This window comes from Corvus brachyrhynchos, unplaced genomic scaffold (genome assembly GCF_000691975.1).
Source record: "Corvus brachyrhynchos isolate BGI_N302 unplaced genomic scaffold, ASM69197v1 scaffold23, whole genome shotgun sequence".
NCBI classification, from domain to species: Eukaryota; Metazoa; Chordata; class Aves; order Passeriformes; family Corvidae; genus Corvus; species Corvus brachyrhynchos.
In genome coordinates, this window is record NW_008238983.1 from 11,419,124 (window position 1) to 11,438,639 (window position 19,516).

At 39.3% G+C, this 19,516-nt stretch overlaps 1 protein-coding gene and 1 long non-coding RNA gene across 2 annotated transcripts in view; one reads left to right on the forward strand and one right to left on the reverse strand.

Annotated features, from left to right (window-relative positions):
• Positions 1 to 17,534, reverse strand: part of ADCY2 (adenylate cyclase 2) — a 183,583-nt gene extending 166,049 nt beyond the window's left edge. Inside the window, exon 1 of the mRNA XM_017738745.1 lies at positions 17,390 to 17,534. Coding sequence (XP_017594234.1) covers positions 17,390 to 17,440 — 51 coding nt within the window. The 5' untranslated portion in view covers positions 17,441 to 17,534. The remainder of the gene's footprint in view (positions 1 to 17,389) is intronic.
• Positions 12,428 to 17,453, forward strand: LOC108447769. The gene is made up of 3 exons (XR_001863452.1): positions 12,428 to 12,440; positions 12,678 to 12,681; positions 17,372 to 17,453. It is a non-coding gene; the product is annotated as an uncharacterized LOC108447769 (long non-coding RNA).
• Positions 17,535 to 19,516: the final 1,982 nt, after the last annotated feature.

Here is a 19,516-nt window from a genome sequence, read left to right on the forward strand (position 1 = left end):
GCTCTCTCCTAAGCATTAATTCTTTCACATGGGTGAATCAACTAACCAGACATAACAGAAAAACACATGAAATTAATTATTCTAGTCTACGTTACATTGATTTCACAGCAGCATAACTATTAGGAAATTTCCAGATTAATTTCTGATGTGCTATCTTGATAGTAGCTCCTGGACTGGATTTAGATTGGTTCAGTGATTAACATGAGAATTCAGAAGTAGTCAAATGAACATTTAGAAACAGTAAAGTGGGGAACAGTGGATGGAGGAAGATCTGAATCTCTGCCTGCTTCATCCCATTTAGCCTGCAGTGCTGGTGTAGCTCTTTGAAGTGTCAGTATGGGGGAAGAAACTGCATTACCCAAATACCATTTACATAATCATTTTTTTAATATCTAAAGAAGACATTTCTCTCTGTTGTTACTTTAGCTTGTTCCTTGTAATCATACACCTCTGACAATAAACGCAAAATGTATGCTAATTTCTTCCATCCTTCCTACTTCAAAGAATGAGATCACCTCTAGCAGAGCAAGTATTATCTTTATATGGCACTGACAGGAAAACTGTACATTAACTGGCAATTCATTATTTTGCTTCCATCGGAATCCCTTCCTGCCCTTGAGAAGAGAGAAATCTCTAACTAGTATTTACAGTTCTGAAGCTTCAGAGAGAGAGGGAGAGAGATGCTCACAGGCACCTGACAGGAGCAGTGGGTTTGCATTCTGCTCCAAACCTGTAAGTATTATCCATGCATATGGTTGTTTCTGTGGTTTTTTATCATCACTATCCAGTGTCACATGATGGCAGATAAACAAACAAATTGACTGCTTCCATACTGAGCAAGGATTTGATATTATCCTTACATTCACCAACACTGTATTGGAGGTTTCGTGCCTTTTTTTAGGTGAAACGTGTGTTTTTCTCCCGTTAAAATATCTTTAGATTGAGCAGTTGCCGCTATTTTAAGATTTCCTCTGCTAGGAAGTACAAACACCAGGATCCCCATCTCTGATCTCTGCCATGCCCTGCAGCCCCTTCCCCAAAGAGCCCCCAGGTCACCATGCAGAGCAGCCGGCAGCCCTCAGCACTCCCATGAGCCAACACTGAGTAAACAAAACACTCCACAGCCACTCAGGGCTGGTGCAGCCTGCACAGAGGGGCAAAGAGGAAAAGAACAGGTCTGCCTGCAGTGATTGCAGCCAAACCCCACCTCCACACATCCTCATACAACAAAGGTACCCCATTTCTTAGACCAGATTTTTTGAATATGCTGCTCTTCCTTTTCTCATTGTATTGACAGCACAAAATTATCAGAGAGCTGTTTTGGTTGGAAAAGACCTCAGAGATCAAGTCAAACCATTAGCCCAGCATGCCAAAGTTCACCACTAAGCCATGTCCCGAAGTGCCACATCTACACGTCTTTCAGATGCCTCCAAGGATGGTGATTCCAACACATCCCTAGGATGCATGTTCCAATGTTTGACAATCCTAATGATGAAGAGATTTTTCCTGATATCCAATCTAACTTCCCCTGGTGCAACTTGAGGCCATTTCCTCTCTTGTCCCATCACTTGTTACTTGGAAGAAGAGACTGACTTGCACCTTGTTTCAACCTCATTTGACCTAAAACCCACTGCCTTCCTCCCATCCACTTTGTCTCGCATACCTACGGATCACAGCTATCCTCCAGCCAACCATCTGCACAGGTGTGCATCGCATGAGCCGCTGTGCTACCCAGTGCGTTGATTTCCATGTCCTGCTACTGGCAGAACTATGCTGAAAGGTGAGCAACCACACCTGTGATAACCTGATCCAAATGGGAACGCTCCAATTTCTTTGTTCTCTCTTCTCCTAGACTATTTAATTACTTCAGACAACACCATGAACACATCTCTGATGCAGCCACAAAGGCTTGTCCGGCTGGAGGAGCTGCCTGAGCCAGCTCCTGACCAGCGGACTGGAAGGCAAACAGTGGCAATACCAGCTGTACACCACCACTGCCAGTTTGTCAGCACTGCGCAAACTCCTCCAGCACCACAGGGTCCTTCCTCTTTCACACCACCTCCGCACAATCTTTGCCACTTTTTCCTTTCTCTAGGCTCACCACCTCGCATACTCTCCCAGGAAATCAACACCTGGCAGGAATACTCTCTCCGCAGCATTACCTTGATCCATTTTGAAGTGGCCCTTGGAGGTTTGATGCTGCTATTGAACTGCAATAAAGCAGGATGTTGCCAAAACGCCACTGTGACAAGCAATCGATTCTGCTTCGCAAGCGCTCCGTGAAAAATCTGAGAGGTAAAAGCTTCTGATGGCCAATAATCCACAAATACGACCCATGAAGGAATTTTCAGTGTGTCCACCAAAATTATAGCTGTTGTTATAAGTACCTGAATTTGTTAAACCTTCACTTTTGACTATCAATATAGACAAAACTTTTTAGCCATAAAACTCCTTCTTTTACACAAACATACAAAAGATGCCAGATAAAGTAATTCCCTATTCCATGTTACCTGAAAAAGGGCACTGTTCTGGAAAAGAAAGAAAATCCTTTATTCAGCTTCATAATCTGCAAGTGCTACATTGATTCTCACATCAAAACACCTCTAGTGGGAAGCTGAAATACTAAGCACAGAATTCAAGAGTTCTTGGCTTCTGAGACCAAGGGGGTTTTGTGTCCCCTTACAGCTTTTAGAGGGGAAAAAAAAACCCCACCAAATGAATACAAATTTTTTTTAAAAAGTCACAATACAGCATGCAATTTTGCAACATAGATTATCTCTTGGAAATCCAGTGTAATCAAAGGTGAACAAACATTACTGTTGATATATTTAATAACCATTTTTTTATTCATGCAAAAGCAATCTGTTGAAGGCTTCATCACAAATCTGAATGAAGTTGGTAACAGACGGTTTCTGTATCTCATTTGAAATGTAAATGAGTCATTCCTGTCTTTTGGGGAACTAGGATAGAAGAGACTCCTCTTCAGTCTTGTGGTTAAAAATAACTTTCCACTCATCCTACACAATATCCCCTTTAAATGATCCCTGCTTCGCATTACTTTCATGATGACCTATTAAATAAATGAGGACATAATGCAGCCTCCAAAATTCAACCAAAGTCAGACATTTGAAATAAAAATAAGCATATGGAACACAAAACCTGATACTGCATTACATTAAAAAATTACATATTAAGATTCAAAAAATCAAAAACGTACAAAATAGGGGTGTGAGATACTGCACAGAAGGGCTTTGAGCTCTTGCTAGTCTTGACTGTTCAGAAGAGGGACCTGATGCTCCAGGGAAAATTTCCTATTTGACTTCAGGCCCTGACAAATACTGGAATTGTTCCAGCTGGTACTTCGGCTGCTCTCCCTTCCCTTAGAGCAAGCTGAAAAGCCATTACCCCAGGTGTGAAGAGGCTGTGTAATCTTTGTCTATAGTCACGCAAATACCTTCTGATAATCATGATAGAACGCTTGCCCAAGTACAGTGGATTAATGACTCCAACATACTCACAACTGAGCCCTTCTGTGGTAGCTTGTCAATATTAGAACTACTAAAATGTCAAAGTGGACAATGGCAATACACTATTTGGGAATTCTAGCTATAGTAGTCTATTTACAACCGTACAACACTGTTTTCTCACTGCAAGAGGTTTAACCTGCAATGAAGACCTCAAGAACAATCTTACAGGAGGCTTCTTTGTAGATTTTAAACCTGTTTTCTGGACTGGGGACAGAATAAAGCCTTTCGCTAGGAGACTGGAGGGACAGATTGGATCAGAGATGCTGTTCTGGAAGAGATTCCACTCTGAATACATTGGTGGAGAGAACCACAGTTCCACATCACGCTTGGCCCATTTTGGGGGGTCCTCCACATTGCAAGGCATGTAGAAACAGCCAGATGCTTCAGCTACATTTAAATTACCTCAAGTTATCAGAGGCCATATCAATGTACTAACTACAGTATTAAAACAGGGTTCATTTTCTGTGTCAACAAGGTCCACTGTCAGTGATTCCCAAACCTCTGGCATCAGATAGAACTTCCCACCACAATATCACTAGGCAGCAGGTCAGGAAGAAGCTCTCACAAATCAGTGGTGATTATGTTTTAATATTGCATAATTAGGGTATAGGAGTTGGGGTGTGTTGGAGGAGTGAGAGATTTGTGCTTTCAAGGAAAGGAGGTGGGAGTTCAGGAGCAGAGACATTTCTGGATAACAAGGACCTGGGTTTCTATGGGATTGCTCAGCCACCAGTGTTACTGTGGTTTCTCACCCCACCAGATGCCAAGTGCAGCCTCTTTCCTAACTCAGGACTTCAGTTGTGAAAAACATATGGCCCTAAATATTAAAGCTCTGTAAAACAAATTCAACCTTAAAAATTCTCCAATACCTCCAGTCAGAAAAACAGTATTACCAAAGTAGCACTATCTGAGAACTGAGAAATGGGATTTGAAAGTAGCAATTTATTTAATAGTAAGAAGAAACCTAACTAGAGCAATATTTTAATTGCATAGACACAGCTAGGAGTATTTTACTATGCAGTTACAGGTTAGGTGGTGGCTTCTTTGGGAGGATTTCAAGGATAAGATTGCTCAGCATGAAGGAAGTGTTAGAGCACAGCAGTTTTAAACAACAATTGTTGGGAATTCATTTTGCTACTCTCTGGTTCAACAATTATTATCCTTTGCCACCTAAGGGGATACTGAAAAAGTAGTCACTAAATCCGATTATGTTAGATTTGTAAGCTTTTTTTCTCCTTTTTTTTTGTTTTTCTGAAACCTGAGTATAACAAAATACAGAAAACTGTGAAAAAAGCAAAAAACTTTACTTTTATTACCAGTAAGAGACTGAAACCATAATATTTTCAGCTACATTCATAAGAACATTTTTAGACAAATTCTTTTTGCCCAGAAATCTCTTTGCTTTAAAATACATTCCAAAACTGTGACAAGTTTAATGTATTACTTCATATTGCATGACTTCAACAACAGGCCCTGCCTAAAAAGAATGACATCCTTATGCATATTCTGCATTAAAATGATTCTATTCAAAACACACACCCCCTCTTGCTAGTGTTATTTTTTTCAAACACCTGGGGAGCTATATTAATATTAGTATGTCAAGTGTTAAATTGTATTTAAAAGTATATAAGATAAATTTTCCTATGTAAAGTACTTGACGGTGTGGTGTATTCAAAAAGCAATTTCCGTAACAGCAAGAAACCTTACTAGAGTTGTATGATTTAGTAAGATATAGCAGCCTGAAATACACAATCCTGCTGACCTTCAATACTTCAAAATCATTCCAGTTTTTATAGCTCCTGTTGTTTGCCATCCCATTTCTATCCATTGCCACTGAGTATACAAATGAAAAGAGTTGAAAGTCTGTTTTCTGTACAAACAAAATGCACACTGCTCCATGCCTACTCAGCCGGGGATTTTATTTACTGTCTACTTACCAACCTACCCCTAACTAAGGACTCTATTTCTTTCACATTTTCAACACAACCTTTCTTTACCTCTCCCTTCAGCCATTCTCCTTCCATGCTGCTGGCCTGGAATCATCTATTGTCCAGAGCTATGTGACCAGCTTTCACTTCCAGAGAAAAGGAAAACACCAGAGTATCGTGAAAAAACGTGCACTAAAAAAACAATAGCACCACTTTCACACGAACCATTCCTCTGCCTCCATGCCCAGATCTCCACACTGCAGAGGTGCTCAGCTTTCATCACATTTCTAGGTGGCTTTTTCCCAATATTTCTGCTGCATCTGATGCTCAGCCAGCACACACTGAACAGCCCGTGGGCACAGGTCTCATCCCATGGAAACACAGGGAAGTAGAGGCCAGATACAGTGATGGTGGGATGCGTCCTGACTTCAGTCCTCTCCCACTCTCCCTGAACAAAGCAGTACATCTGGCCTGACAATCTCACTTTTGATAAAGCAGGTAAAAAAAGGCCAAACACCACCCAAGAAAACCCTCATGTAAGATTTGCAACAAAATAGCAAAAAACTGAAACCTGGCATTTTACTAAGTAAATCCCATTTTGTTTATAAATCCGTAAGATATGTGGTTGCTCAGCACAGTAAATAAGAGAATACGAACTCTGCAAGAGCACAGGAGGCAAAGTTGTTTTGTTCTGCATTTCTGCATCATGTGAAATCACTATTACGTGATCAAAACCAACAGCTAAATAATGTGTCACAGAAACCATGCAAATTCTACAGATCCAGAAAGATTTTCCTTTTGCAGCTTCAGTGGCCACATGACCCTGAAATGCCATAAAATGCCATTCCCAGAATGTTCATGTGGCTTCAGAAAAGTAGCACTTACTGAAATGCAATTAAAAGTCAATAAGGAGAGATGGGGAGAAAAGAAATTTAGAGGTTCTAAAGCACAGATTCTTTTGCTAGCCTCTCTGGAGAAATATGTCCTGTCTACCCACATCATCAATGAGCATAGAACTCTTGGGCTAATCTAGAGAAAATCCTAGTATAGAAATAAGTATGACTGACACATGATAATGTGCATTTATACTGCACTTTTCTGCATTTGAGGCTTTGTCATCAATCAAGATTTCTTTCCAGTCTTCATCTCACCAAAGAAACATGACCTTTCTCACCAAGCCAACCTTTTAATGGAATTTAATATACAAATTAATGTCATTCAGACCACATACTTTCCTTCTCTTGTCAATACCTTGGGTAACCCAGCAGACCTGGCAGTTTATCTACATCAGACCTCACAAAGACGCAAACTTGTAGCTGATATTCTTAAATAAATTTCTAACTGGTGATCAATTCAGGTTACTGTAAAGAAAATAAAAGGCATTCATGTCTACCTACGAAAGACCATAATCTCCTCTATGTGAAAGCCATTTAAAGCACCAATTTATACTTATTTGTACAGGTGTGTAAGTAGTAGGTACACATTGTCAGGAACTGTCATTACATAACATATGCAGTCATAATGGATAATCAGTGTGACATGGGAAAAAAGGACTTGCTCAAATCTCTGCCTCATTTAATAGCAATAAAATACTTTCTGTTTTAGCTCTTTTTGGAAAGCAGAAATTTTCAGGCTTATGTATGTTTAATATGTTTTAATTAGATGTTCACCTTCTTTACATGACACACTCTTTAGTCCATGTCTTTCACAACTGTACATTATTTGGAAAAAGAGATTTGATGATTAAGGCTAACAACAGTGTAATAAAGAAAAATGCATTCTGTAGTTACTATCACATTTACTTAGGATCAGTTCCATCGCAAATTACAAAAATATAAAAAAATTACAGAAACTGGAAGATAAAGCTATAATACTTTGCTTGCTTATATTACCAAAAGAAGAATAAAAATCCCTTGCCACACAGGTTTTTTTCTTTCCTTTTTTTTGGGGGGTGGAGGGGAGGCAGAACTGCAAGTGTGGTCAAGGGGAATATAACCAAACTCAATTTGAGCCCTCAGATATTTGAACTTGCAACACTATCACTATCATAATGACGCCTAAAAATTGTAATTTATGAAAACTCATCCCTATTGAATGAGGCAAGAACTATTGTTATGAAGACTACAGCTAGTTTAAGGCAAAAAAATACAGTGGTAACAAATGATAAATTTAGGAAAGGCTGTGTTCATTAGTAAGTGGGAGAGGAAGCAACTATCGTGGTAAATATGAAAAGGTGCTGCAAACTTGGGAAGAAATGTATGAAAGGAAGAGCTGAAAAATGAATACAAAGGAATTGTGAAGTAACCAAAACAGGCAGAAAATAGTTAAGGACATTCATACTACAAATGTGCAAACTGATAAATTACAGAAGCCATCTCAAATTGGCATACTACAACAAAGAAGAAATCTAGAATCACTAATATGTAAAGAGACTGCACAGAGTACAAAATCCAAATTACTGTGCAATGCCACATGAAGACATGAGACAGGGTGACTGCAGTTACTAAGTGATCACTTCACCTGCCATTTTGGTTCTTGGGAAATGAAGATATTTGCAAATCAGTGAAGTGTTAGAGAAATCAGAATATTTAAGAAGAGATTCAGGCTTGCCAATTTAAGCAAAGATAATTCCCTGAAAAGCAACATAGAGAATTTATATACATATATAACTTAGCTAAAATGGTATCTATGAGAAGCAGATAAGAAAAATGCAATCTAGAATTCAACATAATTAGTACATAGTCAAGTTCTAAACTGTTCAAAGTAAATCTGCCAGAACAATATAATCCAAGAACTTCAGATGTTAAATAAAATTGATACTACTGATAAATTTATTATTTTACAGCAAGTTTATTTTAAGCTATAAAATCAGTATGAAGCTTTGGAGTAGTAACAGGAAAGTACTTTTTCCCAAACTGGCACAACAGCAGATGCTGCACTGCATGAAAACACCATTTATTTTTTGAAGTCTTGTGAATACATTTATGTGGAAAGACAGAGGGTGGGGTTTTTTTTCCCCCTGATAGACTGAAAAGGCTTTTCCTGTGACACTGGCCCAGGAGGCTTAGCCTTTCTGCAGTGTTGAAGCTGGGAGATGTCGTGTCCTCCTCCCTGATACGGATCTCCCAGGTAGTTACTGGTTCCTTTTGAAAAGCTGCTCCTTTTGAAACCTGCCTTTTGAAAGTCCTCTTGCCCTTCCTGTTCTCAGCCCTTCTCCAAACCAGTCTCATATATTACCTAAAGAGGTGGCAGAATCATAAAAGATAAATACCTCTGGGATCATCCTTCATCAACACTGAAATGTTGTCTGAGAATTGACTATTATCTTGATCCATTATTTTTCTCCTTCCAGTTTTTTTAGACAATCTATTGCTGAATTAAACAAATATAAACATCAAAATTATGTCCCAATAAACAAGCTTCTGCTTCCATGTGAAAAAAAGGTCACATAGTAAAATAAAACAAAAAAGTCACTAAATGAACATGAATAATCTCTTGAAAGCACATCTATTTTCTAGTTCTCAATGAATTTATAATTTATGATGTATAATTATTTCTATAACTTACATTTAATGATACATTTTTCCTAAAAATCTGAGCTTCACCACACTTGAATTCATGCAATAACTCCATCCTAATTACATTTGTATATTTAAGATACCTTTAAAAATTAATTTACCAAGATTTTACTAACTATATATTCTTTTATGAATATATAAAACTTAAACATACATCTTCTACAATTCATATTGAGGCCTACTACATCAAATGTATTATTTTACCTCTTTATCTCTTACTTCTGTAAAACCCTATAAACATAGCACCTTGCATGTCAACAAAGGAGCGTATTGTTTTCTTTCAAATATTAGTTAATTTAAGGTAAGCAAGGTTTCCTACTACCTGCATAACTGTAGATTTGCATCCTAACAAGGGAAACTGAAAGGATTTCACAGCAAACATACTACAAACTGCAGGGACATGGGGAAAAATTCTGCTACCTGCTTCCTAGACTAAAAGAGAAGCGATCCCCTGACAATCCAAATAATCAGATTCATTTATTTAGCACCACAGTTGTGCCTTCAAAAAAGCTACCAAAACAGGGAATGCCCTCAAACAACTAAACTGAGGTCTTAATATGGAGCTTGTAGGAAACATTTTCACCATTCTATTTTATTATTTCTTTGTTCAATAGCTCACTAGCTAAATTTTTACGGCACCAGAAACCTGCAAACTGAATCAGATTTGAGACAAAAGGCAAAAAATTGACCAAAGGTCAGGCTCTGTGATGATACACCCTTACAGCCCCCAATTCACAAAACTAAAAACATACAGTATTATGTCCAGTTATGTCATGTAAAGGTACAAGCTTTTCCATGGTAGGCAGGTATGCAAGGCCAAAGAACTCAAACTAACAGACTAATGCAGTATCATGCCAAAACCTTCCCTCCTGGAAGTCAGGCAAAGCATTACATTTCTGAGTAAAAGACAATTCCAATTAATGATATTTGCATGTCTCCCTTAAACCTGCTAGCAAGAAGTGCTGGAGAGCTGCTTTAATGGTTCTCTGGCAGCTCTATCATACAAGTAATTGTTAACTCTATGTGTACTATGAAATTATTAAATGTTTATTTCCTAATGTCAAATCAATTATTAAGCACATAAGAAGCCATATGAAGGGCTTGAATTATTCATTTCCATTTGTCACTTGGTCTCTCAATTTCAGAAACATCAGAAGAGTATGATGACATTTAAAATCAGTTTCAGTATTCTCAGAAACATTCATATTCCTACTGATAAATGTTATTTCCCATCAAAGAGAAAAATCTTGCCACATTCAGTTAGTGCATATTTATCCAAGTCTCACATTTATATTGTACTTCAATATGTACATTTGCCTCAACAAAATTCATTCACATGACTTGCACTGCAATTATCACATTGCATGTAAACTATGCAATAATCTTGATGAAAACTACCATCAGCTCAGCCTTTGTACTTAATTGTCCCCCCAAGATGAAAAAAACTTCAGGAAATGGAGTCAAGGAAAATAAACTAGCAGGGAAACAAGAATTTCATAAGGATCTTTCAGTAAGTTCCAGGACACATCCAGTCTCTTCTACTTCATATTACATCCTCTCTCATAAATGTTATAATGAATGCCTAAAGAGATCAGAAATAGACCCAAAATTATTATCCCCAGATGCTTTAAATTCTGAGACTACTTCTCCAGAACACTGGAAAGACAGAAGATATTTAGATAGCAAAAACCATGAACTTTTAAAATTCAGAAAACGCACCTCTTCAGCTTTTAGATGAACTTCAGGCACAGCTCAAAGTAAATTGTCATTTAAAACAACTCAGTAGTTTCCAGATGTTCAGTAGAGCATAGGAATAAAGAACTAAAAGGATGCTTCTGAACCACTGAAGTCCATGTTTCTTCAATTGAAGACACTGACTGACTCTCAGCTAAGGACAGCATTCCTCACTGTAAAACCAATTCATTATTTTAATCTTTATTATCCTGGGGATATTAACCTCCACAAACTGAGTGCCCCTATGGCTATGGGATGCATTTTAATGTACAGTTTAATTTTCATTACTGGCCAGATGACTTTTATTTTTGTGTGTGTCACTAACTCTTTGTCTTCAGTAGCTTCTCCTCAAGTCTGATGTCTGCAACCACGGACTATCTGTAGATGGCAGTCACACCCCTCAGCATTCTTCTCCTCTGCAGATCTATACCCAACTCAAGCTCTTCTCAACTCCTCTCACAAACTCCCCTTTCTCCTGGTGATCTTTTGAATATAAGCAACTAGAGGTTTATGTAGTCATCCAGGCAAGGATTCATCTTTAGCTGGGTAGTTTGCCATCACAAACGAGTTTTTGTCTGGACACATGTCCAAATGACCCAGTGAACAGCTAATGCTTCCTCTCTTCATTCTGCTTGTCCTTGCTGCGTTTTCTACTGATGAACTCAGTGTATAGCTGCAACTTCTGCTGTTAGTCCCCAAATGCAGGCACCTCATATTTCCTATTATTGAATTTCATCTAGCTGCTGTTACTGCAGTCCTCAAGGTCAAGCTTTTCTTCCCCATAACATTGTGGTCTTTAGCTGTATTAGGAATCTTTGAACTGGGTCATCAACAAATTTCATTATAGCAGTGACATTCAGTTACCCCTTCACTAGTAAAAAAGCACTAATAAAGGGAAACATTCTCCAGAGAGCTCTCTGAGAAATCCAGCCAGAAATCTTGCTCCTGCCTGACGCCCTCTAAAGTCACACAACCTGCCACTTCCCCTCACCTACATGTACAGTTACCTTAATAATGGTCATCTCCCTTTAGCAGGGCTTCTAGTCTCCTGTTTGGCACGAAAACAGATTTTTTTTCTTTCAAAAATACGTTCCCTACTCAAAACAGTAATCAGTTAATTTTTCACAAACTGCTCTCATAATGCACTGCCATGACATATCAAAGGTTAACAATGGCACGTTGGTTATGCCAATGGGGATTTCAGGGGTTCGCACACTATGGTATTATATTAATTTACTGTATTGCTGATTTTAATAACTGGCAGGTCTCTCTAACAGTTCATCTTTTTCCTGTCTTCTATACATATATAACCATACCAGACTTGATGAAACCACTTAAATGTCTTCCTATTAAGCCTGTGACTTTATATATTTATAAAAAAAGCATCGAGATAAAAATCATCTGTTCTCTTTCCATGAATATAACTGAAAATACAGTATATACTGGTGGATTGGGGGGTTCTTCTTTTTCTATCATACCTATTCCTAAAGCAGAGTATTGTCTGCTTGGCAGGGTCTTTCCTTTTCATTCAACGCTTCTGGCTTCCTTCATGTCCTTTTTCAGGTGAATATTCACCTACAAGTTACTGAACCATGCTCCTTCAAGATTTTGTTCCTTGTTTAGGATACTCATTCCTGAGAGTCTGGTTAATCTTGAACTTAAAAAAATGTTGAGTCTTCCCCACACTCCAGATCCTGAACAAGTGGTATAGCATCAACCCATCCTCACTTACCTGTGCTGCAGGGATTTCACTACACCTGCCTTGCTTTCCTCAAATATCTAAGAATACTTTTTTCTCATACTGCTTAACCACAAAACATGTTATTGATTATTTAGGGCAGGGCTGACTTTAGATAAGGCAGGTCCCATGCAAGGTGTGGAAATCAGACCCAATGCAATTCCACACAAAGACAAGTCTTCCCTTTCTGCACACCCATTTTCTCACCACACTGCCTAATACAGGAGCTAATTACCACAACCACAGAAACTCTGTGCAGGCCCTCACCCCTCAGCACACAACAGTTATCTCCAGGTGCTAAGACAGTACCAAAAAAAAAAGAGATTTATAAAACTAGTGCATAAAATTTTGCCCACACTTCCTAAGCCAGGACTGCTCCAAGGCCCGAATTGAACCATTCCATATCAACACACTAAAACAAAACAAAGAAGTATTTTAAATTCTGCTCAAAGAGCAGAATTTAGGCTAAAATAATCAAACATATATTCTAAACACATCACTCTGGATATTTTTTTAAAAACCAAAAGTGTGAAATTCCACTTGAAGTAATTTCTGTGCTGTAACTGAATATAGAGGAGGAGGAACACATCTGGTGCCTGCACTGTGCAAATGTATTTATGGTTAAATAGAATTGAATACCAAAATCCTGCAATGATAGAATTCATTAGACTAGTATAATGCTGCATAATTACTCTTTTTTTATAGCATCCACTGCATGCTTTAAGAGCTCTTTTTACCCATTGATATCAATGTGCTGTGTCATATTTACATACATCCTGCATAAAAGGCTGAGGAAATATTAGACATGACAGAGGGTGACACAGAAAGGCAACTGTTGTACAATAACTACACTGTCAGCGAAACAAGAGGAAACTGATTTAAATTCATTCCCCAGCATGGAACTCTACAGACAGGTACTGGATTTACATTTTGAAAGGAAAGGTGCTTCATACTATAGTAAGGAAGAGCTCTAACACAATAAAATCTATACATCGCTCCTTTTTACCAGCTCTCCTTGCTCAGCTTGCCTGCCTTGCATTACTGGCCCTCCACCAACACCCCATCCACAGATTTCCTCATGGACCTTGCTAAACAAGCATCGCCCTTGGGTCTTTCCTCACTGAAACCATCTCCACACATTACTGCCAGCAGGCAGTGGCTCTCTTTGAGCCTCCACATGACTGCCTTTCCTCTGCTTCTTTCCTACCAACCCAAGTGTCTCATGACTCCTAGCAGGCAGACCAGTCTCCCTCCTGGCTCATGCAAACTGTAGCATATGAAGGTCCTAACAAAGGATCTAAGTTCCCCAGGCCACCAAGGAAAACCAGGGGCTCCACTGCCACAGAAACTTGGGCTGACAGCAACAAAAGTGGGTTGCTACACTTCTTTAAAATAATTTGTCAGGTACAAAAGACTTTTGCCATCACTGTTTCAATTGTTTTCATGTTAAGCCACCCACCGTCTCCCTAAGGCACGCTCCATCTCCCTCTCAGTGTACTCATTGTTCTTCACTGTTGGCACAGAGGAGTAAGGGAGTTTGGACACCCAGAAAGAGGTAAGTTAGCTACTACGGCTGATGGTGCAAATCTGCTGGCTGCTCTCATAGATGGGTTAGTGATGATACCTGGGCAGTCCAGTGACAATAACAGCCTTTGGATCAGGCTCAGCAGGCAATTACAGAACCAGCATGGAACTGGCAGACTGGCACAAGGGACAAAGCAACTGTCCACAGCCACACTGTCCTCCCCCTTCAAACAGCGGCCAGACACCCACCTGATAAGAGCTTTCTCTCCAAAACTGTAGCTGCAACCAAAGAAGAGTCAAGGAAATGGAGACTGATAAAAGCAGTCTGCAGGGACAGCAAAAAGGTAGCTGAAACCAATTACTATTTGCACTTATTTCACATCAGCCTACAGGTTTCTAATAAAAAAACAAAACAGTGGTCCTGACCAACCACTTCATTTGCAGCCCTCTACTAATTGCAGGTTATTTGAGCTATGTGCCTGCAGGCTAAGGAGGAACTGCTCTGCATTAAATATATATTGAGTTCCTAACCAAAATAATCTCTCTCAAGAGGTATTTTTATTGTGAACAAAAGCTGCAAAAGTTCACACCTCAGGTTCCTTAAGACAACAAACTACATTGAGCAGCTGCAACAGCCAAAAGGCACATGAAAATCATTAAGCCAAAATTTAAAAGATGCAGGGTTGCCACTCAAAGGGCTGTGCACAAATGACACAAAAACATGCTCTTTCTATTTACTGCGGTATGCAGAAAATCTATCTTTCAATAGCTACTAGTACAACTAAGAAATACCATATTCTTAACAAGCTTAAGATTTAGGGGACATGAAAGTTACGATATTTTTAAACTCTCCTGGACCAGAACAGAAGTTAGGCTGTAATATGAAGTAAATTAAAAGCAAATTAAAGTAAATCTATATAAATATGAAGTAAATTAAAATAAAGCACTTGTTTGGTAAGTTACTATGCATGAACTGACTCTTTTATTTTCATCAGTTTCTAATTAGTTAATGTTGACAGAGATATATTGAAACCTAACTAATTTAACTTTTACATTGTGTCTCCTTTCTTTCATAAAAAGCATAAAGGAATCACAAAACCACTCTAATATGCCAAGTAAAATGGTTTAAAGATTCACAAAATGTAAAATTTCAACAAAGAACCTGTCAATCATCACCAAGGAAGGATTTTTCCGATTTGATTTCACATATAAGAGAGAACACCAATTATTGACCTACATATTTTCAGTGCAGAGCAAACAAAACAGCAGCATCACAGGAATACAAGGCAGTATTTTACTACTCACAGATCTTTTTCAAATGTTTGAAAACATCATAGCTGCAATTAGTCTTTTGTGTAATGTGTCAAATTCCCAGAAAGATGCCTATATTTCCATAGTTTACTCTTAACTGACACTAGGCAAAAGTACACCTACAAAAGCAATCCACAAAAGTGGTCTGCTGTTCAAAGGGGGGAAAAAAAAGCAGGTTTGGGGAAGTGAAGGGTCCCACTACAGGGAGCCACAGGGAGACCTTGGACTCCCAGCAGTGGCCAGGGGCTACTCTGGCACAGCCCCTCTCCCAGCAGATGCCAAAGACATCTGCCGCCAGGTCCAGGCACTCCGGAAAAGCCCTGCCTTCTCTCAGCTGGAGCCTGCAAAGCACTCGGCAAGGCGGCTGCCTGGAGCCAGCTGCTGCCAGCAGAGCAAGAGAGGCAGCTCCGTCCCAAATATCCTTTTCTCCAAGCAGCTCTTGCACACAAAACAAAGAGAAGACTGAAACATCAGAGGAGTTGTGTCCTGGCAACCTACAGGAAGACAATGGCTTTTCCCAGAGCTCCACAGTCCTTCCTCTGTCATGGGGCCAGACACATCCCTGCATGCTGTAGGAATGCCTACATTTTTCCTAAGAGGAAAGCAACGCAGGACAAATCATTTTCACAGGCTAAATACAACTCCAGGACTAAGACATCAGTATCCCTCCTACATCTCTTTCAGTCCATGTGCTTTGGAAAACCATTATCCCATTTTCAAATACCAAAATTAAATTCAGTATCTTTTGCAATGAATAAATAATACGGCCAATTAAATATTTGCATCTAAGCTTGAACGTCTGAAATATTCTAGCATGACATGACACAACTGCCAACAAAAACAAATCAAAAAAGTAAGACCAAGTGAATTATCTAGACCTGATACTACAAAGATACAAGCACTCCCAGAGTGAAATCCATATCTAGAAAAAATTATTTCATGTTCTGATTGCTTTTTACTACATGCAAGTGTGACCCGGTTTGGTCGTTTTAAATACTGAAAAGAAAAAAAAAAAAAACTAAAAAAAAAACCCAAACAAGGTAGGAGGTTTCTTAGATAATTAATCCCACAACCTTCCAAGAAAATGAAAATATAAAGTTACCCACAAAGATAACGGCTCCAAAAGTATTACTAACATACACCAGTAATTTAAATAATTTACATTAAAGAATTTAAAGGAACTACTTGAAGTTCAATATTTGCCCAAGCCTTGGCAAGATCTGAGTAAAAAGTCAGAAAATTTATTTCAAGTCTATCTCAAGGACCTAGAAGGCATTCTGGATAGAGTAATACCATTTAAAGGTTAAACTCATAGAATCAGCATGAAATTTTCAGAAGACATATTTGTATGTTTAAAAAAATTTTTCCATCCTTTGAAGAGTTTTAAAAATATTATATGAGGAGTATTCCTGTGTAGAATGGTTTGGGGAAAAGAAAATGATGTGGCAAACTCAGAAGAATCGATCAGACGCAGCGTTGGATATTGCACATCAGTTACTGAATGCAGCTATTAGGCTGCAATTATATTTTTCTTTGTCTTCATTACAAAATTTTAAAAATGTGAAGGGTACTTCACTGCTTCTCTACTCATCCATTTTTCCAGACAAGTAAGGAGACTCCCAGTCCTTTTTTCATATGCATTGCTAGAGAACACCCTGAAGACCACAGAAAGCCTACACTAAGAGCTCAAACATTTTAAATTAAGAAAGATAGCATCAGCAGTGTTGAACAAAACTAGCATTTACTGCCATGTTAACTGGCCACTACAATCAAATATTCACTCTACAAAGGTGATTGGGATCAAGTATTAATTATACAAAGGAACTTAAAAATATAAAAGCAAAATCCTTCTAATATTTCCTAATATATTTTAAGTATGCACATCTCTGGTATTTCTAAAACAGATGGAGGGAGTCTCAGCATGCAACCACTTAGTCCCAAAAACATTTTGTGAGATATCCCACAAAAATGAACATGAATGTTTTTGTATAGAATGGTTCTTGGAAATGTACCCAATGGAATTAAAATTAGTAATAATGACAGTCTTACCTGGTCCCAGGGACAGATGATTCCTCCAAAACACATAAAGAGATATCCCATGGCAACAAGACATACCCAGACCACCAGAGAAAATATACGAAGCAGCTTCTTAAATACAGGTTCTACGCAGACAAGGATAAATATAGCAAAAAAAATTGCTAGGGCCGTTGGAACAGTTATTAAAAATGCCACGTGGTCTTCAACTTCCTGGAAACAGAGGAAAATGAAAAGGAAGTTAAAAGCTAACGTAATTAAAGGTCAGACACCAATAACATACTCTAAACTGATTGTACATGGAGATCCCAAAAAGACATGACTGGATATCTAAAGCAACTTTCAATTAAAATACGGTTTCTTTCATGGTAAGAAGCTGTTATGTGGAGCATCATCTTCATAACTACTACTGCAAATATTAACCACAAGAGCACACCATTTCTTTTACTAATCTGAGTTGCAGTAGGCTGTGAGAAGTGTGTGCAACATGAGGTTGGAAAGCTGGTTCCAAGCTCAGTCTGCAGTGGATCCAGAGCCCATGGCCAACCAGCCAACAACTCCACTGCCAGCACACACAGAACGGAGAGGGATGCAGAAGAATGAAAGCTTGCAACAGCATGAATCTGCAGGAGAAAGAAACTTCCCCTGAAGCCTAGCATGCCCCTGCAGAACCTTTTCACTGCTCTGCAGACTGAAAAGACCCATCGCATCAGGAGAGGTGCTGGAGCTGAGCCAGGCAGCCCCATCTGCTCCGTGTGTAACAGCCAACGCAACCACGAGAACGTGATGGGTGACAGCAGCAGGGACTCTCTTGTGAGAGGTACAGAGGTGCCCATGTGCTGACCTGACACACCCCTGAGAGCTGTGCTGCTTGCTGGGGGCTCGTATCAGCAATGCCACCAAGAGATTCCCAGGCCTCCTGGAGCTCACTATTACCCACTGCTGTAGGTTCACACGGGCACCAGTGACACAGCCAGGAGTAGTCTGAGCAATACCAAGAAGGATTGCAGAGGGTGATGGTAAGGGACTCCAGAACACAAGTAGTTTTGTCACCAATTCTCACCAAACTAAAGTTGGCAGGCGAACAGAACTTAAGTTCATTCCACTCCTAGAAGTTTGATGCCAATACCAGAAAGAGATGCTCTGCATCTGAAAAGGGATTGCAAGTCAGCAGGAGAAGGAATTCCAGCCGCTCTAGACAGTACGCTGGCTTTGGGGGCATGGGAAGTAAACAAGAGATGTGCATCTGGGATGTTATCACAGAGATATGGTGGGACAGCTCCTATGACAGGAGGGTTGGAATGGAAGAATACTGGCTCTTTAAGAAGAACAGGAGAGGGGAGACAAGGAGAGGGTGCTTCCCTCTATGTCATGGAGCATCCCCTGCCAGGTGATGGATGAGGAGCTGACTGAGAGCTTATAAGCGAGGTTAAAGGGAAAGCAGAGATAGGCAACATTACAGTGGGAGTCTGCTACAGGTCGTCCAACCAGGAAGACTCAGAAGATGAGGCCCTCTATAGACAGACAAGAACAGCCTCGTGTTCACAAGTCCTAGTCCTCATGAGGAAATTCAGCCACCCCAATACCTGTTGAATGGGCAACACAGCAGGGCATGAGCAATCCAGGCAGTTCCCAGAATGCGCTGATGATAATTCCCTTCTCCAAGTGGTACAGGACAAGGTGGGTGGGGCTTTGAGCAGCCTTGTTTAGTGGAAGGTGTGCCAGCCCAGGGCAGGAGGGTTGGCACTAGGTGATCTTTAAGGTCCCTTCTAACCCAAAACACTCTATGATTTAATCTTATTTGAAGCCGATTGAGAAAACTGTAAATCACGCTGAACAATGCAGCTGTCAAAATGCCTCACAAATCAACTATGTCCACAGCTCTATAAAAGTCTTTTTGACAGGGATAGTTGCAAGGTACTATATGATTTGCTTCTGCTTAAAGTATTTATCTGGAAGCACAGACTCTAGATTACATATATACATTTCCTCCTAGCAACTGCTTACTTTGGAATGTACAAACAACACCCAGAGCAAGGACTAGAATATAACGTGAAGTAAGATTCAGAATATTCAATATTTAAATTTATTTACAGAACTTACTTGTAAGTTACTACACTAACATCTTTAAATCATCTAATG